This window comes from Aethalodelphis obliquidens, unplaced genomic scaffold (genome assembly GCF_003676395.1).
Source record: "Aethalodelphis obliquidens isolate GAN/ISIS:26980383/991018 unplaced genomic scaffold, ASM367639v1 scaffold2, whole genome shotgun sequence".
In the NCBI taxonomy this organism is placed as follows: domain Eukaryota; kingdom Metazoa; phylum Chordata; class Mammalia; order Artiodactyla; family Delphinidae; genus Aethalodelphis; species Aethalodelphis obliquidens.
Genome location: NW_020837946.1, coordinates 8,289,227 through 8,311,172, shown reverse-complemented (window position 1 = coordinate 8,311,172; position 21,946 = coordinate 8,289,227). Strand labels below are relative to the sequence as shown.

The 21,946-nt window shown below is 46.3% G+C and overlaps 1 protein-coding gene across 6 annotated transcripts in view; it reads left to right on the top strand.

The window, feature by feature from the left end:
- Positions 1-21,946, top strand: part of ARMC9 (armadillo repeat containing 9) — a 138,676-nt gene that overhangs the window by 55,754 nt on the left and 60,976 nt on the right. For 5 of the 6 annotated variants that reach the window (XM_027118627.1, XM_027118635.1, XM_027118657.1 and 2 more), the window contains 6 exons: positions 869-992; positions 3,121-3,275; positions 4,743-4,819; positions 7,547-7,621; positions 13,726-13,816; positions 17,296-17,351. In XM_027118627.1, coding sequence (XP_026974428.1) covers positions 869-992; positions 3,121-3,275; positions 4,743-4,819; positions 7,547-7,621; positions 13,726-13,816; positions 17,296-17,351 — 578 coding nt within the window. The remainder of the gene's footprint in view (positions 1-868; positions 993-3,120; positions 3,276-4,742; positions 4,820-7,546; positions 7,622-13,725; positions 13,817-17,295; positions 17,352-21,946) is intronic. The other variant, XM_027118646.1, reaches the window with a different exon arrangement.

Below are 21,946 nucleotides of genomic sequence, written 5' to 3'. Positions count from 1 at the left end.
ATTCTAATTTGTTTGAGCTCTTTTTAACACGAATAATGGGAGTTTTAAATTGTGACTGTATGACACTCCAAAAGTTTTTTCATTCGTTTGTTTGTTGTTCCAGCCATTTAACAAACATTTTATGATAAGCCAGGGTATGTGCCAAGGACCATTCATATAATATGGTTGAACTTTATGTCTGAAATTAATGTCATCTGTATCAAGATACAAGTTCACAACAGGCTAGTGATAGGGTCCCAGGTATGATTCCTAACTTCTTCTCCAGGCCATGGGTGTGTCCAGAAAGCACAATGGGCTGCCTCTGTTGTTAAGACTAAGGGGTTCATAACACACAGATTCATCACCCCCTTTTCCTTGTGATATGACTTTTGGGTTCAAGATTTTGGGTAGGGACTTCCCTGGCGGTCCAGTGGTTGGAACTTTGCCTTCCAGTGCAGGGGGTGTGGGTTCAATCCCTGGTCGGGGAGCTAAGATCCCACATGCCTCACGACCAAAAAACTAAAACATAGAACAGAAGCAGTATAGTAACAAATTCAATAAAGACTTTAAAAACAAAAAATGGTCCACATCAAAAAAAATCTTAAAAAAAAAAAAAAAAAGATTTTGGGTAAATAAAAGACAGTGCTCCGCACAAGAACACAGTGATGAATCATGTTTAGATGACAGGAAAAGTGGTTTCCATTCATTAGATAGTTGATTGAGTAAAACCAACTTGCAGTTGAAATATGCTTTAATAAGTTTTCTAGAACATAAAATTACCCAAACTCTACGTGCGTTATATGCAAAGTTTTCACAGAAAGTGGTTTTGGAGCATGAACTTAACACAAGATAAATTCTCTCCCTTGTTCATCTCTGGTTATATTATTAGGTCGCCGCTACCTTGCCCAGAACACAAAGGTGCTGCGGATGCTGGAAGAAAGGCTGAAGGAGGAAGACAAGGACGTCATCACTCGGGAGAACGTTCTCGGGGCCTTGCAGAAGTTCAGCCTCAGGTGCTGACCGTGCAGTAGGTCATGGTGGCGCCTGTGAAATCAACTTGGGGGTTTCTTAGCCACTGTTTTGTGCTTATTTGGTCCCAGTGACAATCCAAGATGCAGGTGATATTTTTCAGTGAATGCTTAGAAGAGGTTGGGTGACTTTCTGAAGAAGAGCTGGAAAGCGTACCTCGGATCCCCTAAACCATCCTGCTCCTACACTTTAAAGCACTGGTCTGTTCTCCTAATGACCATTATCTCGTGCTGACCAGGTGCTAGATGCTAGATTGTGTCTCAGGCCACGTGCAAGGTTTGGAGATAAGCACATGAATGCACCCCGAGAGAGCCTCCACCTGCAAGAGCCCACAGTTCACTGTGGGGGAGGCACGTGTAGAGGCGCGGTCACAGTCGGGGGGGAAGGTCGCTCTGTGGAAGTCAGGGGTGGAGCCTCCCGGTTCCTGGTCACCCATCTCGGCCGCCTGCGCTGTCGTCTCAGCCTGGACCTGGTCGTGACTTGGGAGTGCTCCACATTCGAGATTTAAAACTCAGACACCTCTTCTTGAAGCAGATCTGACGTCCTCCCAGAGCCTTTTTTTTTTCTAAATTGGCAGCATTATTAAGGTGTATTTTACATACCACAAAATTTACCCGTTTTAAGTGTACAATTCAATGATTTTTGGTAAATTCACCAAAAGTTGTACAACCATCACCACAGTCTAATTTTAGAACACTTCCATCACCACAGAAAGAAACTTCATGCCTACCTGTAGCCACTTTTCATGCTTACCCCTTCGCCCCAGGTAACCACCACTCTGGTTTCTGTAGATTTACCTGTACTGGTGTGGTCTTTTGTGACTGGCTTCTTTCACTTGTTTTTGAGGTTCATACAAGTAGCAGGTACCAGTGCTTTGTTCCTTTGTGTTGCCGAATAACATTCCATTACGTGGACAGACCACATTTTGTGCATTCATTCATCAGTTGATGATATCTTGGTGGTTTCCACTTTTTGGCTATTACGCATAATGCTGCTATGAGTATCTGCATACACGTCTTTGTGTAGACCCATGTTTTCTTTTCTCCTGGGCAGGTATCTAGGAGTGGAATTGCTGGGTCATATGCTAATTCTTCCAGAATCCATATTCCCTGATGACCACCTGACTTTTTCGTTGACTACTAAGAATTTTAGTACCTTGAGTCCCTAACTTTTTCTTCCCACCAGATGTGGTTAACATCTGACTGACTCTCACTAATAAACTAAAACCTGAAAAGGGACATATTCTAAGTGTGTATATGTTTTGTGGGAGGAAAGCTGTAGGTATGTAGTTCCTACTATTTGCCATGTCCCTGCTGATGAAAATTGCTCGTTCTACCTATATGAATTGAAAGAACTATAAATGATCTCCAGAGTTATTACTTCCTCAGATCATAGGAACATGTTTCTGTTTGTTTATAAAGATGATTTAGCTTGATGTTGACTGTATTTGAAAAACTTTTAGAAATTTAATAACTTTAGTTATGATAGTGCTTAGTCCCGTCAATTCTTAAGGTTGACATGATAACATCCACTGTAACACATTATGATGGGGCATTGAATTTTGTAAGATTTTACACCTGGACCTTGGGTAGAAAATAATTCCATATAAATTGTATTACCCAGGTTACTAAACTAGCCTTACTCTATAGAGATCTGAATCAAAATGGTATTGAGCTGGTTTTATATGAGCTGGTCTTCTTTTTTGTGTTTCTTTACTTTTACATAGCTCAGAGTGCCTAAACTACATTATATAGACTAGACTTCAGGTAAAAATCTGTTTGTCAGTGAACCATTTCTATGACTCTGTTTCCTGGGTTAAGTAGACCAAAAGCTATCAATAAATATTTATTAAGTATCTGAAGTACTACGCTGCTAATTCTAAATATTGAAAAGGAAACTTTCAGAGTAGGAAGTCTCCTTACTGCCTTATTTTTCTTTAAACCTTTAATAACATCCCTGAAAGGTAAAGAATTTATTGTTGTAGTTTCCGTTGTACAGGTCTAACAGTAAGATATTCGCCAGGGTCCGTGACTTCCGTGAAGTTTCTTTTCTAATAGGCATTCACACTACTATGTACTGTCACATGAAAGGTTTCCTGCTGACTCCCTGCAGGCTGTTTCATCCTAGGCGCCCACTGCAGACAGCGATGATTCAAGATGGCCTCATCTTCTGGCTGATTGACGTCTTGGAGGAGCCTGACTGCCTGTCAGACTACACGCTCGAGTACTCGGTGGCCCTGCTCATGAACCTCTGCCTCCGGAGCACAGGTCTCACTGTTGCCGTCCCCCTGCCCCCAGGCTCTGGAGTACCCACGAGCCTGATGTGATCTGCCTTCCGTTTCCCTCCCAGAAAACTCAAAACAGAAAAAGAGTGTGAAGCATGTCCAGCTAGGTATAAAGCTATTGAATCCCTAAAGCCAAAATACCACTCTGGCCTTGGAAAGAATAATTTATACATATATGTATGTGTATGTATATATATACTGCATATATATGCAGTACCCACATCAAGAGGAGATTGAATTACATTATGTTTTTCTTCATTTTCATTGCATTATTCAAAGGTAGGAAGTGAAGAATTATGATCTGTTTTACCTGAAGACAGAGAAGTATGTTCCCAAGATTCCACAGGATTAAGTTGATGACAGAGCAGTGACATTAAACCAGGCTTCCTGCTCTTAATCACAGTCGCCTTCCCCACTCCACCTCGTACAGACAGCGATTCCCATGTGACATCTTAGGTCATTTATGTCTTGATCAACAAAGGGAGTGATTTTAGCTTTCCTGCAGGTTCCATCCCACTTAAATGATCTGTTCCCTGGGATGGAAGAAGCTTCCTTGGAGAGGTGCCATGTCCGGCCCACGGCTGACCTCTGTCTGAGAAGGTGTTGAGAAGGTGTTGGGAGGTTACCTGGATAAATAGCTCAGGGTATTTGTTAGAAGCTCCTTCACCCTCAGACGCCTTGGAATCTGAACCACCTAACTGTGTGTTGTTGACTGACTAAATGACTAATCTTCTCTTTTAAAAACATAGCGTATGCAAATTTCCTAGCTTCAAAACATTTATCAGATTATAATCGACTTTTCTTTATTATCATCAGTTCATTTGCAATGATTGTCATGATGATGTTTGGAATTCCTGAAATAGCTGGAGCATTTTTAAGTGATGGCCTGTGCACTTGGGAGGAGAGCATGGCCCTTTGACTCATCGTGCTTTCAGTGTAGTGAACAGCTCTGACCTCCTGAATAATAAGAACCGCCGCCACTTACTGAGCACTGGGAGTGTGCCGCCCTATACTGAGCTGCCGGGACTTCCCTGGCGGTCCAGTGTTTAAGACTCCGCGCTTCCAATGCAGGGGGCGCAGGTTTGATCCCTGGTCGGGGAACTAAGGTCCCACGTGCCGTGGCGCTTGGCCAAAAAAACACAAAAAACTGATGCTCTCTTTCTGTCTCATGGTCCTGTCTCCTTTTCTCATGTTGCTTTGGGAAACTTTAGTGCTCACATCCTGAGATATACTGAGCTACTTAATTCTACATTGCCCTTTGAGGTGGACATTATAATCCCCAAGGGACCCCAGAGGAAGAAATCGGGCCGCAAGTCGGTGAAGTGACTCACCCAAGGTCACACAGCTCACAGGCAGAGGAGCCAAGGTTCATATTCAAGTCTGCCTGACCTGAAACTGTGCCTCTGAGTTTAGACATGTCCTGTTTTGTTTCTCTCTTTTTCTCCTAAAGGGAAGAACATGTGTGCCAAGGTGGCGGGCCTCGTGCTGAAAGTTCTTTCGGATTTGCTCGGCCATGAAAACCGCGAGGTACCCAGTCAGCGCCGTAAACCCCGGGCTTGGGGGAGGGTGGCCGGGGGTACTTGCTGCACTTGCCCTCTTCCAAGTATTTGTATAAGCTACGTCAGAGCTTTCATCATTTTTAAATTCTGGAACCCAGAGCAGGAGGCTGTTCCCTGGCTTCCCGTTTGTGAGCACAACTGCCGTTCGCTGGCCTGTACTGCTCCCTCCCGGGGGTTATTTTTTCCTCCTGGTCATCTCCCCCTGCTTCACTCCTCCCCCCATGTTGACACTCCTCTGTTGGGTTTAATATATGTCCATGGACACGTATGTAACATGAAAATATATTTAATATTATGGGTGTGCTCAATTTGTATAAATAACATTGCCCTCTAGATCTCATCCTTTTCTTCCATTTTCACTGTGTCTTTAGGACCTTTCTCTGTTGCTTTCTGTACGCCTAGGTCCTTAATTCTCACTGCTGTACAGCAGCCCCTTGTTGGCAGCCCTGCCGTTTCACTTATCCAGTCCCCCAGGGGTGCCCTGTTTGCTTGCCTTCACCTCTCTGTGCCACAGCCATCCTCAGTGGACGTGGCTGCACTTCCCCCTCAAGGGCCCGAGCCGGAGCTTCCCTGGGGCATAGACACTCGTCACTGCTGGCCCCCCCCATATGTCAGTCTTGGGTCAGAGTCCTGCAGAACTGTCCGCAGGATGGCCGTCCTGGCTTCTGCTCTCATCCGTGTGGTGTTCTAGCCAATGGGAGGCAAGCCCTTTTTAAATAAAATAGAGGTCTGGATCAGCTAACACACGCTATGATTATTCTCTCCCCCGCTTTCTACAAATGCCTTTGTGGAAACCATGACATCACTTTGCACCTGAAGCCAAAACCTCCACAAAGATCTGCCCTCTTTAGCCGGCTCTTGATATACGTTAAGAGTCAAACAGAGAAAAAGCCAACAGGAGAAAAAGGACAAAGCGTATAAATGGACAGTTTACAGAACAGTAAATCTTGATGGTCTGTAAATATGAAAAGATCTTCAATTTTGCTAGTAGTCAGGGAAACGAAAATAAACACAACTATAGGATGTCTTCTCTTACCCATTAGATTAGCAGAAATGAAAAGTGGTAATAAATCCAGTTCTGGAAAAGGGTGGTGGGAAATGAGACCTCCCCCATTGCTGCGGAGAGTGTGTGTAGCATGCAGTCCACCCGAAAGGGAAAACCCGTTTATCAGGCGGCTGCCATGTACCATGTCCTGTCTGGCTTGATGTTAGGGTTACTTATGTGAGTAAAACATGGGTCCTGGCCCTGAAGAGCTCATGGAGAGACATAAGTATAAGTTTAAAAATATACCAAATCCTGGGAGTTAGCTGGTGGCCTAGGGGTTAGGATTCTGGGCTTTCACTGCCGTGGCCCAGGTTTAATCCCTGGTCAGGGAACTGAGATCCTGCAAGCCGCGCAGTGCAGCAGATAAATAAATAAATACTGAATCCAGCGCAGAAGCGGAGGGAGGTATGTACAGGGAGCAGAGCAGCCTGTCTGGGGGCTTAGGAAAGGCTTCCTCTGAGGCACGTCTGAGCTGAGTTTTATTTTTTTATTTTTTTATTTTTTTGCGGTACGCGGGCCTCTCACCACTGTGGCCTCTCCCATTGCGGAGCACAGGCTCCGGACGCGCAGGCTCAGCGGCCATGGCTCACGGGCCCAGCCGCTCCGCGGCATGTGGGATCTTCCCGGACCGGGGCATGAACCCGTGTCCCCTGCATCGGCAGGCGGACTCTCAACCACTGCGCCACCAGGGAAGCCCCTGAGTTTTATTTTTTAATTATTTATGTATTTATTTATTCTTGGCCACACTGTGCGGCCTGTGGGATCTTAGTTCCCTGACCAGGGATTGAACCCGCACCCCTTGCATTGGAAACATGGAGTCTTAACCGCTGGACTGCCAGGGAAGCCCCTGAGCTGAGTTTTAAAGGATGAACCATAGGTTTCCAGATAGACATATATGGGAAGAGCATTCCCAGCAAGATGAGCTGCTAGAACCAGGCCAGGGCATGTCACAGCGTGCCGTCGGGGGGGCAGGGGGCAGTCCCTTAAGTGGAATCTGTGTAGTGTGAATTTCAAGTGGCCGGAAGGAAGGAGCAGAGGAAGATGATATAGAGGCCAAACCTTGAAGGGCCCTGTGTCCTACAATAAGGAGTTAGGACTTTCCAGGTAGTTTCTACAGAAGGTTCCCGAGGTCGGGGGAGGGATGATTTGGCCCATGCTGTAGAATCTTGGCAATGATATGGGTTAAAGGGTGAACATAGAAGGCAGAGAGACCCTTTTGGAGGTCTCATGTAGCCTACGTCATGGCCGATGATGTCTGAACAAGGACTGTAGCGGCACCTATGGAAAAGATGGGTTCCCACTAAAGATGGCTTGGAGACCCAACATTGGAGGGTAAGAAGAGAGAGGAATCAGTGATGCCTCCAAAGGTTCTAGCCTGAGTCATCAGGATGACATTAATTTAGCAATGACATGTAACGGGAGTAAACTTTGGGAGAGAATGATGCCCTTGGTTTTGAACTCTTAGTTTTAGCTGTTGCCCTGGGCTGTGCCAGTGGAGATGTCTGTCATTTGGAGACCTGCATCCTGGAGCTCAGGGAGCTGTGAAGGTGGCAGTGCTCGCCAGCCAGGCTGTTCTCAAGGGTAGTGTGTGATGTCTGAGTTGTATGGTATTTGAGAACCTGAAAATGACTGTTTTTTCTCCCCTTAAAGATACAGCCATATGTGAATGGAGCTCTGTACAGCATCCTTTCTATTCCATCCATTCGTGAAGAAGCAAGAGCAATGGTAAGAAAACGTGCTGTGGATTGGTCAGCTTCTGTCAGGGCCACGTTCAGAGGCTATTAGAATAAGGGGTTCCTGATGGGGCCCCAGGGAAGGGCTTCAGATAGCTTCTGAACTCCCTGAAATTGTATCCCAAATACATATTTGCAGTTTTCTGGGGAGAGAGTTTGTGGTTTTTATCAGATTCTCAAGGGATCCCAGCCGACAGGATTAAGAACCACAGCGTCGGAAGTTCCTAGAAGGTTTATTTTTTGGAAAGTTGTAGACATTTTTAAAAATTTAAGTGACTCATTTTAACTGGGGGCTTTGGGAATGCTTGTGGATTTCATAGTAGGAGAAACTTAGCAAGAAAATGATGAAACGGAGAAAATCATCACCCAAATTCACCTCCAGGCTTCCTGGAGGAATTGTAGCCGTGAGACCTGGGGCAATCAAAGCACTCCTCTAATCTGCAGGCATTCTGATAGCAACCAGCTGGAACAGATAAAACTGATAAAACTGTCTGGTTGGAAAAGAGTTAACTGAATATTTAATGTGTTTACTTTAGTGTTTATATTGGAAGCATAAAACAAACCTCAGGTGATTAGCATCTTTTGAGATGACCAACGTTTCTAGATCTAATCAAAACTATTGGAGTTTTGTCCTTTTTCCTTACGACATGTGAAACCGTGTGTGCGTATTAAATGCTTAGAATGAAGGGATTAAATATATTTCCATCATCAAAACACAGGCTAAATTCAGTTTGAGACCAATGAAGCATGTTCTTCCACTTGGCTTTGCTTACTTAGAAGAATTACTAAATCTTCTAATGGGTCATCTACAGTTACATCAGCAGTTATGCCAGAGACAAAAACTTATTTAAGATCCATTCTGTGTGGTCACGGTAAACAATGAAACTTAATTGCCTACTGCTTTTTTTTTTTTTTTTTTTGCCGTACGCGGGCCTCTCACTGTTGTGGCCTCTCCCGTTGCGGAGCACAGGCTCCGGATGCGCAGGCTCAGCGGCCATGGCTCATGGGCCCAGCCGCTCCGCGGCGTGTGGGATGTGGGATCTTCCCGGACCAGGGCATGAACCCGTGTCCCCTGCATCGGCAGGCGGACTCTCAACCACTGCGCCACCAGGGAAGCCCTGCCTACTGCTTTTAAAGAGAAAAAGAAATCTGCTTTTTCAATACAGAATAGGGGAAGATAAACTTGATTAAATTCTGCATTATGGTCATTCAGGTCAAAGAGAGGAATTGTCAACCAAGGCAGAGAACAAGGCAGAAAACATGTAGGTTGAAGAAAAAGAAAGAACAGAGGTGATGTGGAGTCCAGAAGCAAGAATGGCAGACATCCAGGGCACAGGGGTGGAGAAGGCGGACTTAAGGGCAGGAAGGGGACAGGCACCAAGTGGCGAAAAGAGACTCACTGTTGTCGGACACGAGGGGGGCGGCCCTTAGAGATCATCCAGGCCAGAGCGAAAAGAGATGGAAGAATGGGACAGCCTCAGAGCCCTGTGCAGCAGTATCCTGAGGTCTCACACGCCTGTCATTGGAGCCCCAGAAGGAGAGGGGAGAGAGGGAATGGGCAGAAAAGGGTTGAATCAATAATGATGGAAAACATAAACATAATAATGAGGCATCTAGGAAATCCGCAAAGGTTTGGAAATTAAGCAGCACAGTTGAATTCGTTTTCTATTGCTGCATAAAAAATTACCCCAAAGTTTAATGGCTTATAAAAAAAAACTGCCTCAAAAAAAAAAAAATGACTGCCTCACAGTTTCTATAGGACAGATGTTGGGGAGCAGATTAGCTGCGTGGTGCTGGCCAAGAGTCTCTCCTGTGATTTTAGTGAAGACTTCAGCCGGGGAGCCGAGGGCACAAGGATCCGCTTCCAAGCTCGCTCTCGTGCTGGCTGTTGTCTGGGGACCTCGTTTCCTTGCCAGGGGACTGCTGCATAGGGCTTCTCTCCACATGGCAGCTGGCTTCTCCCTGAGGGATCCTAGAGAGTCAGAGAGTGAGCAAGACAGCAGCCACAGTCTCCTCTATGACCCAATCTGAGAAGTGGTCACGGGACCGGCTCGGGTGCGGTGTGGGAGGGACGGCCCGGGCGGGGGGTTCGTCCATGGAGCCTGGCTGCCACTCGCTTCTAAGTTGCCTCTGGATCAAAGAAGTCGCAAGGGAAATTAGGGCTATTAATCTTTTGACATATATCACAAATGTTTCCCCAATTTTTCATTGGTGTTTTACTTATGGGGCTTTGGTTATATGACAGCTTTAATTATAGTTAAATCCATTAATATCTTCCTTTATAGTTTCTGACATAAGTTTCTAGACAGCCTCTGAATTACCGACTTTGAAAAGAAAACGTAGACCACTTAGATAGAGGTGTAAGTGGCATACGCTTCCCTCTGGCATTTTAACAGGGATCAAAGTCGTAAGCAAATGGAGGAAGCTTCTGGACACTTCACCTAAGTAGTTACCTACTTATCTGTAAGAGACGCCTCTAAAGGAGGATATGGCTTCAACAGAGTCTTTCTAAAACCCTGAGATTTCCTCTCATTTCACTCTTATCCTTGAAGAGGTTTTTAGATTGATGGAGGGTATTACATCCTTTTCCTTCGTTATATAACAGTAATAAAGGAAACCAGACAGTGAGGAGAACATTATCCATAATCTCACCGCCCTAACATCTGCTCACACGCAAAGCCAGGGAGGAGGTGACGGAACTGACGTTGAGACCGTGCCGGGTGTGTGTCAGCACAGTCCTTTTGGAAGGAAGTTCAGCAGTGTATGTGATAAATTATGGAAACCTCCATATTTTGGATTCATTCATTTTCCTCTGGTCACTGATGCAGAGGAGAGCTCTGGGCATGACAGGGCTCAGTTCAATATCTTTATAATAGTGAAAAACCAGAACATAGATGTCTGGTAATAGAGGAATTGCTAATGAAATTGTGGTGCTTTTGCTCACAGTATTAGTAGCTATTGAGGATGATAATTAAGAAAAGCAGTATGAGACAGTATGGGAACTTCATTGTGTAATGAGGGATAAAAGCAGAATATGACATTATAATAACTCTGTTTGCAACTGTGTAAAAAACATTTGTGTGCTTGTGGAAAATGAGAGAGAATACATAAAAATTAGATTAGTACCAAATGCCACTATAGTGGTCTTAAAGTAATACCAACAATAAAAAAAAAAAAAAAAAGGAGAAAAAGATACATGCGTGCCCTGAGGCCCATTTGAACTTTAAGAGACCACCAAGGTCTGGGGCCGGAGAGCAGATGCGATCAAGAGGGCCACCCTACTGCTACCCCAAGGCCTCCTGCACCCAGGGCTGGAGTAATTGTCGGCCAGGAGCTCTTCCCTGGGATCGAAACCCCAGCCAAACATTGCGCCCTGGGCTGGAGCAGACCAGATGCTCTGTCAAGGCTCTCGGAGTCTCTGGGAGAACCAGGGAACCGGGCTCAGAAGCCACAGAGCCAGGAGAAATGCCCACACGCTCCACGGGGCTGCTCCAGTGATATCCCCACTGTGCCTTGCACCAATGCCCTGGGCCCAGGCTCACACCGCAATGCCAGAAACTCTGCTCTGCTGTCCCTGAAGGGCGGGATGCCGCCTGCCCAACCGTCACAAAGATGTGTGTTCCCCGTGTGCCTGATTCTTCACATTGCCCACTTCGGAATCAGTCTCACATGGGTGCATTTGATTGGCAGGACCTAGGTCATCTGCCTGCACCCTGGCTGAAGGGGGCCTGGGAATGCTAACATGCTGGCTGCGGCCTTGGGAAATGAACACGTTGTAGAGAAGCTCTTTTAAAAGTGTTCATCAGCTACAAGTGTAACGGTTGTCCATTACAGTTGGTAAGCCTGTCTGCTGTATTCCATGGCATCCCATCATGTGTGGGCCTTTCAAAATTAATGTGGAGGGCTTCCCTGGTGGCGCAGTGGTTAAGAATCCACCTGCCAATTCAGGGGGACATGGGTTCGAGCCCTGGTCCAGGAAGATCCCACGTGCCGCGGAGCACCTAGGGCCGTGTGCCACAACTACTGAGCCTGCGCTCTAGAGCCCGTGCTCTGTAACAAGAGAAGCCTCCACAGTGAGAAGCCCGTGCACCGCAACGAAGAGTAGCCCCCCGCTCAGCGCAACTAGAGAAAGACTGCACGCAGTAACAAAGACCCAACGCAGCCAGAAATAAATAAATAAATAAATTTATTGAAAAAAAAAATTAGTGTGGAAATCTTACTGAGAGGATAAATTGATACGGCATTTTTAGAAAGCAATTTGACAATATGTATAACAGTCCTCAAAAACATTAATATTCTTTGCCCAGTAATTCCACTTCTGAAGCTCCATACAAAAACGTGAACAAAGATTCATGTATGAAAATAGTCATCACAGCATTACTGATCATAGCGGAAAACAGGAGACACCTAAAGGTTCTCCAAGGTTCTGTCCTAACCCTCTTCTCTTCTCACTCTGGGGCCACCGGGAACCTTGTTTGCTCCCTTGCTTCAGCTACCAGCTCTCTCTTCTGAGCCAGAAACCCCTACCAGACACAGCAAGCACAGTCTCAGCCATTTATTAAGCATCTCCTGTGTGCCAGTCGTCAGACTAGATGCTTTTTCTTGCTTTTTTTTAGGTATAATTATGAACAGTGAAATGCACAAGCCTTACATATACAGTTCAACGCATTTTGACAAATATACATATTTACATAACCAACACCCAGTTATATCCTTTAAAGATCTCGTGTCCACTTGAGTTGCCATCCTTATTTTATAGTTGAGGAAAAAGGCTGGGAAGAGTTAAGTAATTTGACCAAGGTCACATAGCTAGTTTATGGGGAAACGAGAACTACAATCCAGATTTTACCTTTCTAGAAGGTAATGCTCTGCTTTAGGTGATGGGGACTCACCGTGTTCAAACGTGCACTGGGCGCTTCTGCTTTGATTCAGTTAGAGCTGTTGATTCCAAGCTGCCCTACCTAAACAGGAGCTCACTGGCTCCGGTAACTGAAAAGTCCAGGCAGAAGCTTCCGGCGCAAGCCTCAGGCACAGCTCGAGCAGGATTCGCGTGTCACTTGATCTGTTTCTCTACCAGCACCTCTGTACTCTGCTCCCTCTGCTTTGGGTTCAACATCAGATACACTTTCCCCTCGTGGGGGTAAGAAGGCCTCATCAGCTCCAACCATACATTCAAGTCCCACAGAAAAGAGGAAGGAGGAGAAACAGACATTTATGGTCAAGTCAGCATCTTACCTCTACATGTCCCTGGAATTCTGTTAGTCAGAACTGAAAATGCTGATGTCAGTGTTTTGTAGTAAATAATACACACTGTAATGACTTTATAATTATTTTGATAGAAAAAGAACGATGGCTGTTTAAAAAGAGGTTCTATTTGTTCTTTGACTTCTCTGAACATGTGGTTTTACTTTCCAAAGACCATTTTTGGCCCTAAAATCCAGTAGGCAGTGTATAACTACAGGGAAAACATGGGAGCGAAACCACCTCCCCAAACAACATACTGCCAAAGCTCAAAGGAGGACTTACACAGTAAAATTTTACGATAGCTTTTTTAAAAATAAATGTGTTATGATTAGGTCAGATAGTCAACCAAGAATAAAGTAATTTCCTTGTGAATTGTAAAAACAACAAAAAGAATGTTTAGAACTGAGCAGAGGATTTTTATTGTGCATACATCCCTTCCTCCTGAAAAACAAGTTTTTTGGTTTTTGGTTCTTTTTGTTTGTTTAAATTAATTAATTTATTTACTTTTGGCTGCATTGGGTCTTCGTTGGGTTGTGCGGGCTTCTCATTGCAGTGGCTTCTCTTGTTGTGGAGCACGGGCTCTAGGCTCGAGGGCTTTAGTAGTTGTGGCTCTCAGGCTCTAGAGCGCAGGCTCAGTGGTTGTAGCACACAGGCTTAGTTGCTCCCCGGCATGTAGGATCTTCCCGGACCAGGGCTCGAACCCGTGTCCCCTGCATTTGCAGGCGGATTCTTAACCACTGCGCCACCTGGGAAGCCCTGGTGTTTTTTTTTGATTAGGTGAAACTACTCCATTGAAAAGTAGTTTCCCCCCAAAACTGAAATGTTAACTCTTACTCTCTCCAATGCTTCTAGGGAATGGAAGACATCCTTTGCTGCTTCATCAAAGAAGGCAATGCTGAAATGATCCGCCAGATTGAATTTATCATCAAGCAGCTTCATTCAGGTCTGTTTAAGGCAAGAATCTATTATGTATCCTTTGAATCTTTCACATATGCTAGAAGGACATGTGGGCTTTCTTAGAGGGGCTTGTCATGTCTTAGAATTCATTCAAGAGGCCTTAAGGGAGGTGGGGAGACCCAAGTGAACCCACAAATGGAAGTTCAGCCAGGTAGCCAAGGCCACTTTGTCCCATGATCGATAGTCTCTCATCACACTTTTGGCTTATAGTCAACAAGAAGAGCTCAAAAGCTGTTGCAGAAACCCTTCCTTAACTGGAAGTTCTCTTTATGTGGGCCTCCCCCTCCTAATTATTTCCCCCAGACCACTAGGGCGGCCGTCCCAGGGTCCGAGGGTCAGATAATGAAAACAGATGCCAATCTTTACGGCACCACCGTGGAAAAGGCCCTCGTCCTCCCACGTTCATTCGCTCCAGAAGAATTCATGTTGCCAACCAGCAACGTGGGAGGATGTGATCCCCTTCCTTCCATTACTGTGACCACCCACATCCCATAATAAGCAGGAAAGGAAGGTAAAGGAAGCCTCGGATGGGACCGGGTGGTGGGGACGCCCTTAGCTCTTTCTGTGGCCCCCTGATGCCTTGATCCTGACTTGTGCACAAGCCAGAGGCGCCTGGCACTGCCAGCATCCAGGGTCAAGCTCGTCACTTACGTCTTTCTGCACGCCCTTGTCCACATCACTGAAAGTCCAAGTGCACAGATTTTGTTCCTCACACGAACGCAGGTAAAAAATGAATCTCCTGATCTCTGATCCCAAGGCAGCAGCTTGACCAAGGCCGAGCAAAAGGGAAATGCCTGAAGCCCTTCACTGGAGGAAGCCCACAGGTGGCTCTCCCAGCTCCTGGCTCACAGCTAGGGCTGCACAGGGCAGTCACCTGGGGAGATTAGAAAACCCCCAAGGTAGCACCCCATGCCAATTAGATCAGAATCTCTGGAGGAGCCCCAGGTACGAATAGTGTTTAAAACTCCCAGGTGATTCCAGTGTGCAGCCCTGCCTCGGAGGGACACAGAAATGGAGAGGCAGAAGGAGGGGGTTAGAGGGCTCCCCATCAACAGGAGGCGGCCAGGAGAGCAGCCGGTGAGGTTAAACCTTGGCTGCCTTCAGGCTGGGGGCCCATTTCCACTTGAATGTCCTCCCCTTTGGTTTTTATGGAGCAAGTATAATTCATCCCGGATTCAGGTGGGGAAGGAACAGATGTGTATTTTCTGCAGCTACTGCATTTCTGACTTTGCACTTCCATTCTGCTAGGCGGGCATATTGAAAAAAATAACAAAAGGAAATAAAACCTAACCTTAGTCCTGACCAAGGTTACTCCCTAACCTTCTCTATGTAGGCCACAGTTTGGGAAGGCAGGGGAATGCTGGGAAAAGTTGTTGCCTATCTGCTCTGAGGTCACTAGCTATGCCGAGACCTCCCTCCCAGGCCAGGAGTCCTCCGCAGCGTCAGGGTCAGGTTTGGGTTGGGAACCTTCAAGGCTGACTCTGTTTCAGTCGGTCTATCAAGACACACTCACCTCTATTTCCTTGTCAGTCTTCCCTCCTCCCAGGCAGCCAGAAAGCAGTGTGTCTTGTCTCTCTGGCCAAGAAAACATCTCTTCCTCTTACATAAAGCTGGCCCTTGGACCGGCACGCTAACGAATGTGAGGACGAGGGGTCAGTCTACGTTTCTGTAAGGGATGTGCTTTAGCAAGAAGTTGTCCTGCGCGGAGCCAAGGCCTTACAACCTTGTGTGTTCAGGACAGACGTGGGGTCTACCTGCTCAGCTCCGGAAGGTCCAGTTTCAATGGAGTGCCTACAGTGGTTCTTCTTCATTTCAAGCACAGAAGCTGTTCTGTATTCATAGGACAGTGGCAGGACTCCAGAGACGATTACCCAGGAGTCTGCTACTTTGAAGCAAAATTAGAAAGTCATTGAATATTTGGGTGGAGGACCAGATACATACACATAAATACCTTAGGACACCTGTCAACAGCTATCAAGGCAAAATGAATCTACAAGCATCATGCTTAAACCTAGAGGAGGGAGAGCTGGAGAGTTTCCATCCAGTCCAGTCTTCCTCCTCAAGGGGGAGTTGATAGCCGAGTGGGAGTTGTGAGACATTTACTGGTTTAAGATAGGTGAATCTTAAACTAGTAAATCTAGTTCTAGATTTAACAATCTTTTTTTTAAAGTATCGACTTTCTTGTTTTATTTTAGTGAACATGAAAACATGTACATGGGTTATCTTAATTCAAGTCCATCTCAATCCTCTAGCACTCGTTTTCTAGTGGAGTTTAAGGTCCTCAAGGACAAAAATTCCCATGTATTTTAGAACTTTAACCCCACAGGAGGGGAAGGACTGCTCTGGAGAAGCCTAAGGGGAACTCCCGGCCTGGTGACGTGACAAGTGGAAGTGAATGGCCAGCAGCAGCAGGGAGTTTTGTCCGTGACTCCAGCGCTCAGCAAGGGGGACCGGCAGATACCAGCTGGTCGCCAAAGAGAGGGCAGGGCGACCTGACTGGTCACTGGGCAGAGCAAGGCGGAGCTGGCTTTCCCGGAGGGCCCTCAGGAAAGAAGGGATGCTGGTAACTCAAGTGCCCTGTTGTTGGGCCCACAGCCCAGGGAGCAGTGTGGGAAGCAGGGCTCGTGTCCCCGTCCTCCCGGAGAGGAGGAGCTGAGGCTCGTAAGGGACTTGAGTTCACAGGACTGCACATTGTTCCGAAAGTAGGTTGAGTCTGAGCCCACAGGCTCAGGGGAGGGGGCAGTGTGGCTGGACTAGCCTGTGGCCTCATGAAATAGCTGAGATTCAAAAAAAAAAAAAAAGGCCTTTCCATATTTGAAGAAGAAAGGTTTAATTTACAATTGGTAAATATAGCAACCTCCTCACTGTGAAAGCCACTTACCAAAGGTGGGAAGGAGCAGTGCTGTTCAGGGGCTGGGAGGGCATAGAAGTTGGGTAATTAAGCTTCAGCCCAGATGCAGGTGACACAACATCCTCCAGTATGCAAAGTAGCTTCCACGACAACGGCACAGCCCACGGTAGGCCCGCGAGCCCTGTGAGTGACCTGCTGGCTTCGGTCCAGCCGGGTCAGTGGAGTCCTTCCCTTCAGAATGAGGGCTGCGTCGAGGACAACGGGAGTCCTGGCGTTTCTACAGATTCCCTTCTAGGAAATGGTTTTGGGGTTTGGTTAAGTCTAGGTGCATCTGCCGCCTTCCTAAGTGTGCTGGACAGTGTCTTCAGCGCCTTTGTTTCCTTCTGTCCTCCTATTTCCTGTTTGATCTCCTTTCCTCTTCTCTCCGGCTTTCTTTACTTTCATGTCGTCTGTTCAAGCAATGAGTGATAATAAGGAAGGTGCTGAGCAGGTCAGGTGCTCTGGCCCCGGGGGCTCACAGGCTGCGTTTACCTGTCTCTGCAGCAGCTGAAGGAGTTTGTTGACCAAGGCTCCCAACTGTGGTTGCAGTTATTCATTGATTTTTTTCTTTGTAGAAGAGCTACTGGACGGTGTTCTTGAATCTGATGATGACGAAGACGAAGATGATGAAGTAAGTTAGAGGCTCTTGACACCACATAGAAAACTCCGGCCAACTATTCTGAGTCTCTTCCTCGCCTTGGAAAGTTAGTCCAGAAACGGAGCTTTCAGTCCCTGCTACGTTACTTCTCACAATTGTGTGGGTCAGCTAGAGCTCAGCTGGGTGGTTTTCTGCTGGTCTCTCTTGGGGTGTCAGTGGCTCTTCTCCACGTCTGAGCTGGCATCGCGGCTGCCACAGCCCCTCTCCACGTGGCCTGTAATCACTTAGTGGTCCATCCCGGGACTGCCTTATTGGTTGGGGGCCGGTCTCCAAGGGGAAAGAAGGGAAAGCTTCCAGTCCTTGTGTGGGCTCAGCAGCCTCAGAACATCACTTACGCTGCGTTCTGCTCGGGGCATGTGCCAAGACCAGACCAGTCGGGGGTGGGGGTGGGGGTGGCAGTTAGACTCCACCCACACGCGGCTGCAGGGTGGGAGGACTTGCGGGTGGCGTGTCTGGAGACTGTGGCCGCACCTTGGTGGGCTCGTTGCAGCCAGCATGGAGAGGCCACACTCTGTGGCACTTGGGTTGATGGGAGGCTGAAAGATGACCGGTCTTGCGCTGAGTCTTTTGCCCTGAAGGGGGCGTGAACCTCCCCTGTCTTCCTCGTGGGTGTGAGCGTTGGGCCTGGAAGCTCCCCGGGAGAATCTCCAGGGTGGGAGTCCGGGGCTTGGTTCAGAGCTGGCAGAACCTACCACTTTACCCTGTCATTTGCATTCCTGTGGTGTGGGTTACCTCAGCTGTGAAAAAAATCGGCTTACCTGGTTTTTTAGAGCGTGAAGGTTCAGAACAAGGGCGTCTGAGTGAGTCCTGTGAGGTGGTGTAGAGAATGGTGACTCATGGGCTGTAGGTGGATTTTCACATGACAAGCTATTTCATTATTTTTCCTTCAGACCTAAAAAACCCATACATGGCTGTCCTCTCTTGTTCTCTGTGGTAATAAGTGATTTGCATTCCCTCTATGTTGTGGGGAGCATTTATTCCCGAAGTGAACGCTGGAAGATGAGTTGTTCTTTGGAGTTGTGGTCTGTCCATGTAAAAGGTGTGTAGAAGCCAGGTTTTTGTTCATTGATGGCATCAGTTAGGGGAGACAGTTCATTTAAGAGCCCTCCACCAACAAGGACGGCTCCACCAATGAGGACAGATCTGTGAGCTATGGTCCCTCTGCAGCCAGCCTCCTGCCTGCCATTTTCCTAATGGGCTGTAGGCGGCAGCAGCGGGCACCCCTGCTCCCTGCAGTTCTGGACTTCCAGAACTAGCCAGCACCTTGTCCAGGCCCCTTCCTTTACAAAGGTGGATCCAGAGAAGGGAGGAGGCCAGCCTAAGGTCACACACAGCTGACGGCAGTAAAATCTGGTTTACAACAGGGGTCAGCAGACTTCTTCTCTAAAGAGGAAGCTAGTAAATATTTTAGGCTTTGCAGGCCGCACTGTCAGTTTCATCCACCCAGATCCACCCATTGTAACACAAGGTAGCCGTGGACAATACATGAATGGTTGAACGTGGCTGTGTTCCCATAAACCTTTTTTTTTTAATGTGTCCTGAAGTTTGAATTTCATATGATTTTTATGTGTCATTAAAAATTTTTTTCAAACATTTAAAAATGTGAAAATCCTTCTTAGTTTACTGGCCTAACGACCACAGGCCATTGTTTGCCGACCCTGGAGAGAACCCAGCTCCCTGACTCACTGGCCTTCTCAGGACCGTGAAGAGACACCACCTGTGTGTCTCGCCCTTCAGCACTCTTTTATATTATACTTTGAGTTAATATCTTTTTTTTTTTTTTTTTTTTTTTGCTGTACGCGGACCTCTCGCTGCTGTGGATTCTCCCGCCGCGGAGCACAGGCTCCGGATGCACAGGCCCAGTGGCCATGGCCCACAGGCCCAGCCGCTCCGCGGCATGCGGGATCCCCCCCGAACTGGGGCACAAACCCGTGTCCCCTGCACCGACAGGCAGACTCCTAACCACTGTGCCACCAGGGAAGCCCCGAGTTAATATCTTAATTATTTAATTCCAATAACTTTTTGTCCAAAAAAAGCTCCCCTCAAGATCTGTTTTTCCCCTCTATCTGTTATCACTGTGGGGTGGTTTTATTTTATTGCTATTAACCCCTTTGTTTTTGTACTGCAAGGGAAAATTCATTTGGTTCAGCTGTTAATGATGGGAATTCAACTTTTGGAAATTTCCCTGTGGAAGTTATAGTCGACTGTAACTACAGTTATATAGTCTATGGTAAAGAAGGAATATAGACATCTTTTAATTTTCTGGACTTTTTGCTACTCTATGCATATTTTTATTTTAAGAAGCCAGTGTTTGAAAATATTTGTTGTGATAACTAGAATTTTCAGAAGATTCTTGAAAGGGTTTAGCTGGAAAATTATAAGGAAAGGACCTGTCATTTGGGGCCAAAACTTGACTCTCTGTGATGAGCTCAGGTCGGCAGGTTCTGGGCTCTCCCTCTGTCATGGTCCCGACGCGTACTGTGGAGGACTAGCCAGGACGACCTGGGAAGGAGCCAGCAGGTCTCTGCTTTACTCAGCTTTCCCCAAGGCCAGGTGTTACTTTTTAAACTGGGGGCAGGGGTGGGGGAGGTATGGGTGTGGGGAGAAAGTGAAAGATGCTTAAACTACAGGAAACTCTCCAAAAATCAGTCGTGCAAGTCACACTGTTGTTGGAATGTGGCTGTCACATCCCGAGGTGACAACTTTGAAGGAGACAGCAAAATTATTTAAACCCAAAACGCAGATAACGAAGCCACTGTTTGCAGTTAGCTGCTTAGTGCCTCTAAAGGTAAAATGGCTCTAGGAGGGGCCGGAGGCCGGGGTAAATTATGGCTGCCTTGCCTGACACTGAGCTGAAAGCTGTGCCCTTGCAACTTCGGCCACTGGTCCTGCTCCGCTGGAGACTCTCAAGGATCCCCAGATGCAAAATCTGATTTTTCCCTCTAATTTCTAAAAATGTAACGACTTGTCCTAATGTATTAACACTTACTTAGTTATGCCTGAATATATATACATACACATACCAACATAAAAAGTTAACTAGAGTTAGTTTTTTTCTGACTTGTAGACTGTCTAGGATATAACGTCAAATGGAAAAAGGAAATTGCAAAGTAACATGAGCAGTATGAGTCAATTTCAAAAAACAAACTTATAAACACACATCCTGATGAATTATATACCTGCTTATATATACATAGCGGAAAGGTGTGGAAAGTTACACCCTCTTAGTTGACACGGGAAATTCCCTGAGTGAGGTCTGGGGGATAAGGAAGTGTGGCTGAGAGGTGAAGAAAGGCCCGGATCAGCAGGGCCCAGGGCTACAGACTCACCACGTGAGGCGAGAAGTAGGAAGGGCACGCTGGATTTAGTGGACGGAGGTTGGCTGCTGAGCATTTTTGAAGACTAATGAGGCAAAAGCCAAACTGAGCAGTTGAGGAGCAGGTGGGAAGTAAGAGAATGGAGCTAATAAGTACATACAGCTCTTCCCACAGATTTGGCTATGAGCAGGGGAAGAGAGTTGGATGGTGGCTAAACGGGGCATTTTTGTTTTGTTTTCATTTGGGAGATACCTAAGCATGTTAAAATGCTGTTTGGGAAGGATCCAGTTGAGAGGGAAAGGTTGAACATTCAAAGCAGGAGGAGAGAGAGAGGATGGCATCAGAAGGACAGGTGTTTTCATTATTTTCTAAATTGCTTCTTATACTCTTCTTGGACCATTTAAAGCTCCAGAGGAAAAAAAACTATCACTAGATAAGCTTGGACAGTACCTAGGAGAGAATGGACAAATGACAACAACAATTTAAGGGTTCCAACGCATCTCACCTAGTGCTTTGAAGAAATGTGTTATTATCTAATACAGTTTATTTTTATATTAAACGTAGATAATATGTTCCCAAAGGGTCGATGGTGAATCACAAGGAGTCCTGATTCCAGTATTCTCACCACAAACGGCTCACATTTTCTTACAGTTTGAGGCGAGTTCCTTGTGTCTAGCTCATAAGTGGCTTTGTAAGTGGAGATGAAAGGCCTTTCTGTGCTATTCCAGAAGATTGATTTTAAGACAAATATTCTCCCCTCTTAAGAAAATAGGTTTAAAGGCTGGGTTAGATCAGCCATGGACATTTACTTACTGGTTGCCATGAAAGTGACAGTCATGTGCTCAGCAGTTCCTTTCTCTATAGACTTCTGAAATCTAAGAGCCATTCACTTGCTTATTCAACAAATATTTGAGGACCTTAAAATAACATTATTCTAGGAAGTAATGGGGAAGGGATCCAAAAGAAATTTAAGAGTATCTATGGTTTAATATGACTCTAAGAGTTTAAAATCTAGATAGGTGAGGTAATAAAGACCCTGATAATAGCTTGTGTAGCATCACCAAGTGCCAGGCACTGTTCTAGGCACCTTACACTTACTATTTACCCATTTATTCCTCACAAGAACCTGGTGATAGGTGCCGTTATTGTTCCATTTCACAGACAGGGAAACAGAGAAAATATGTCACTTGCCAAGTTCACACAGCTGATAATTAAGTGACGCAGCCAGGAATCAAACCCAGGTGGTCTGAC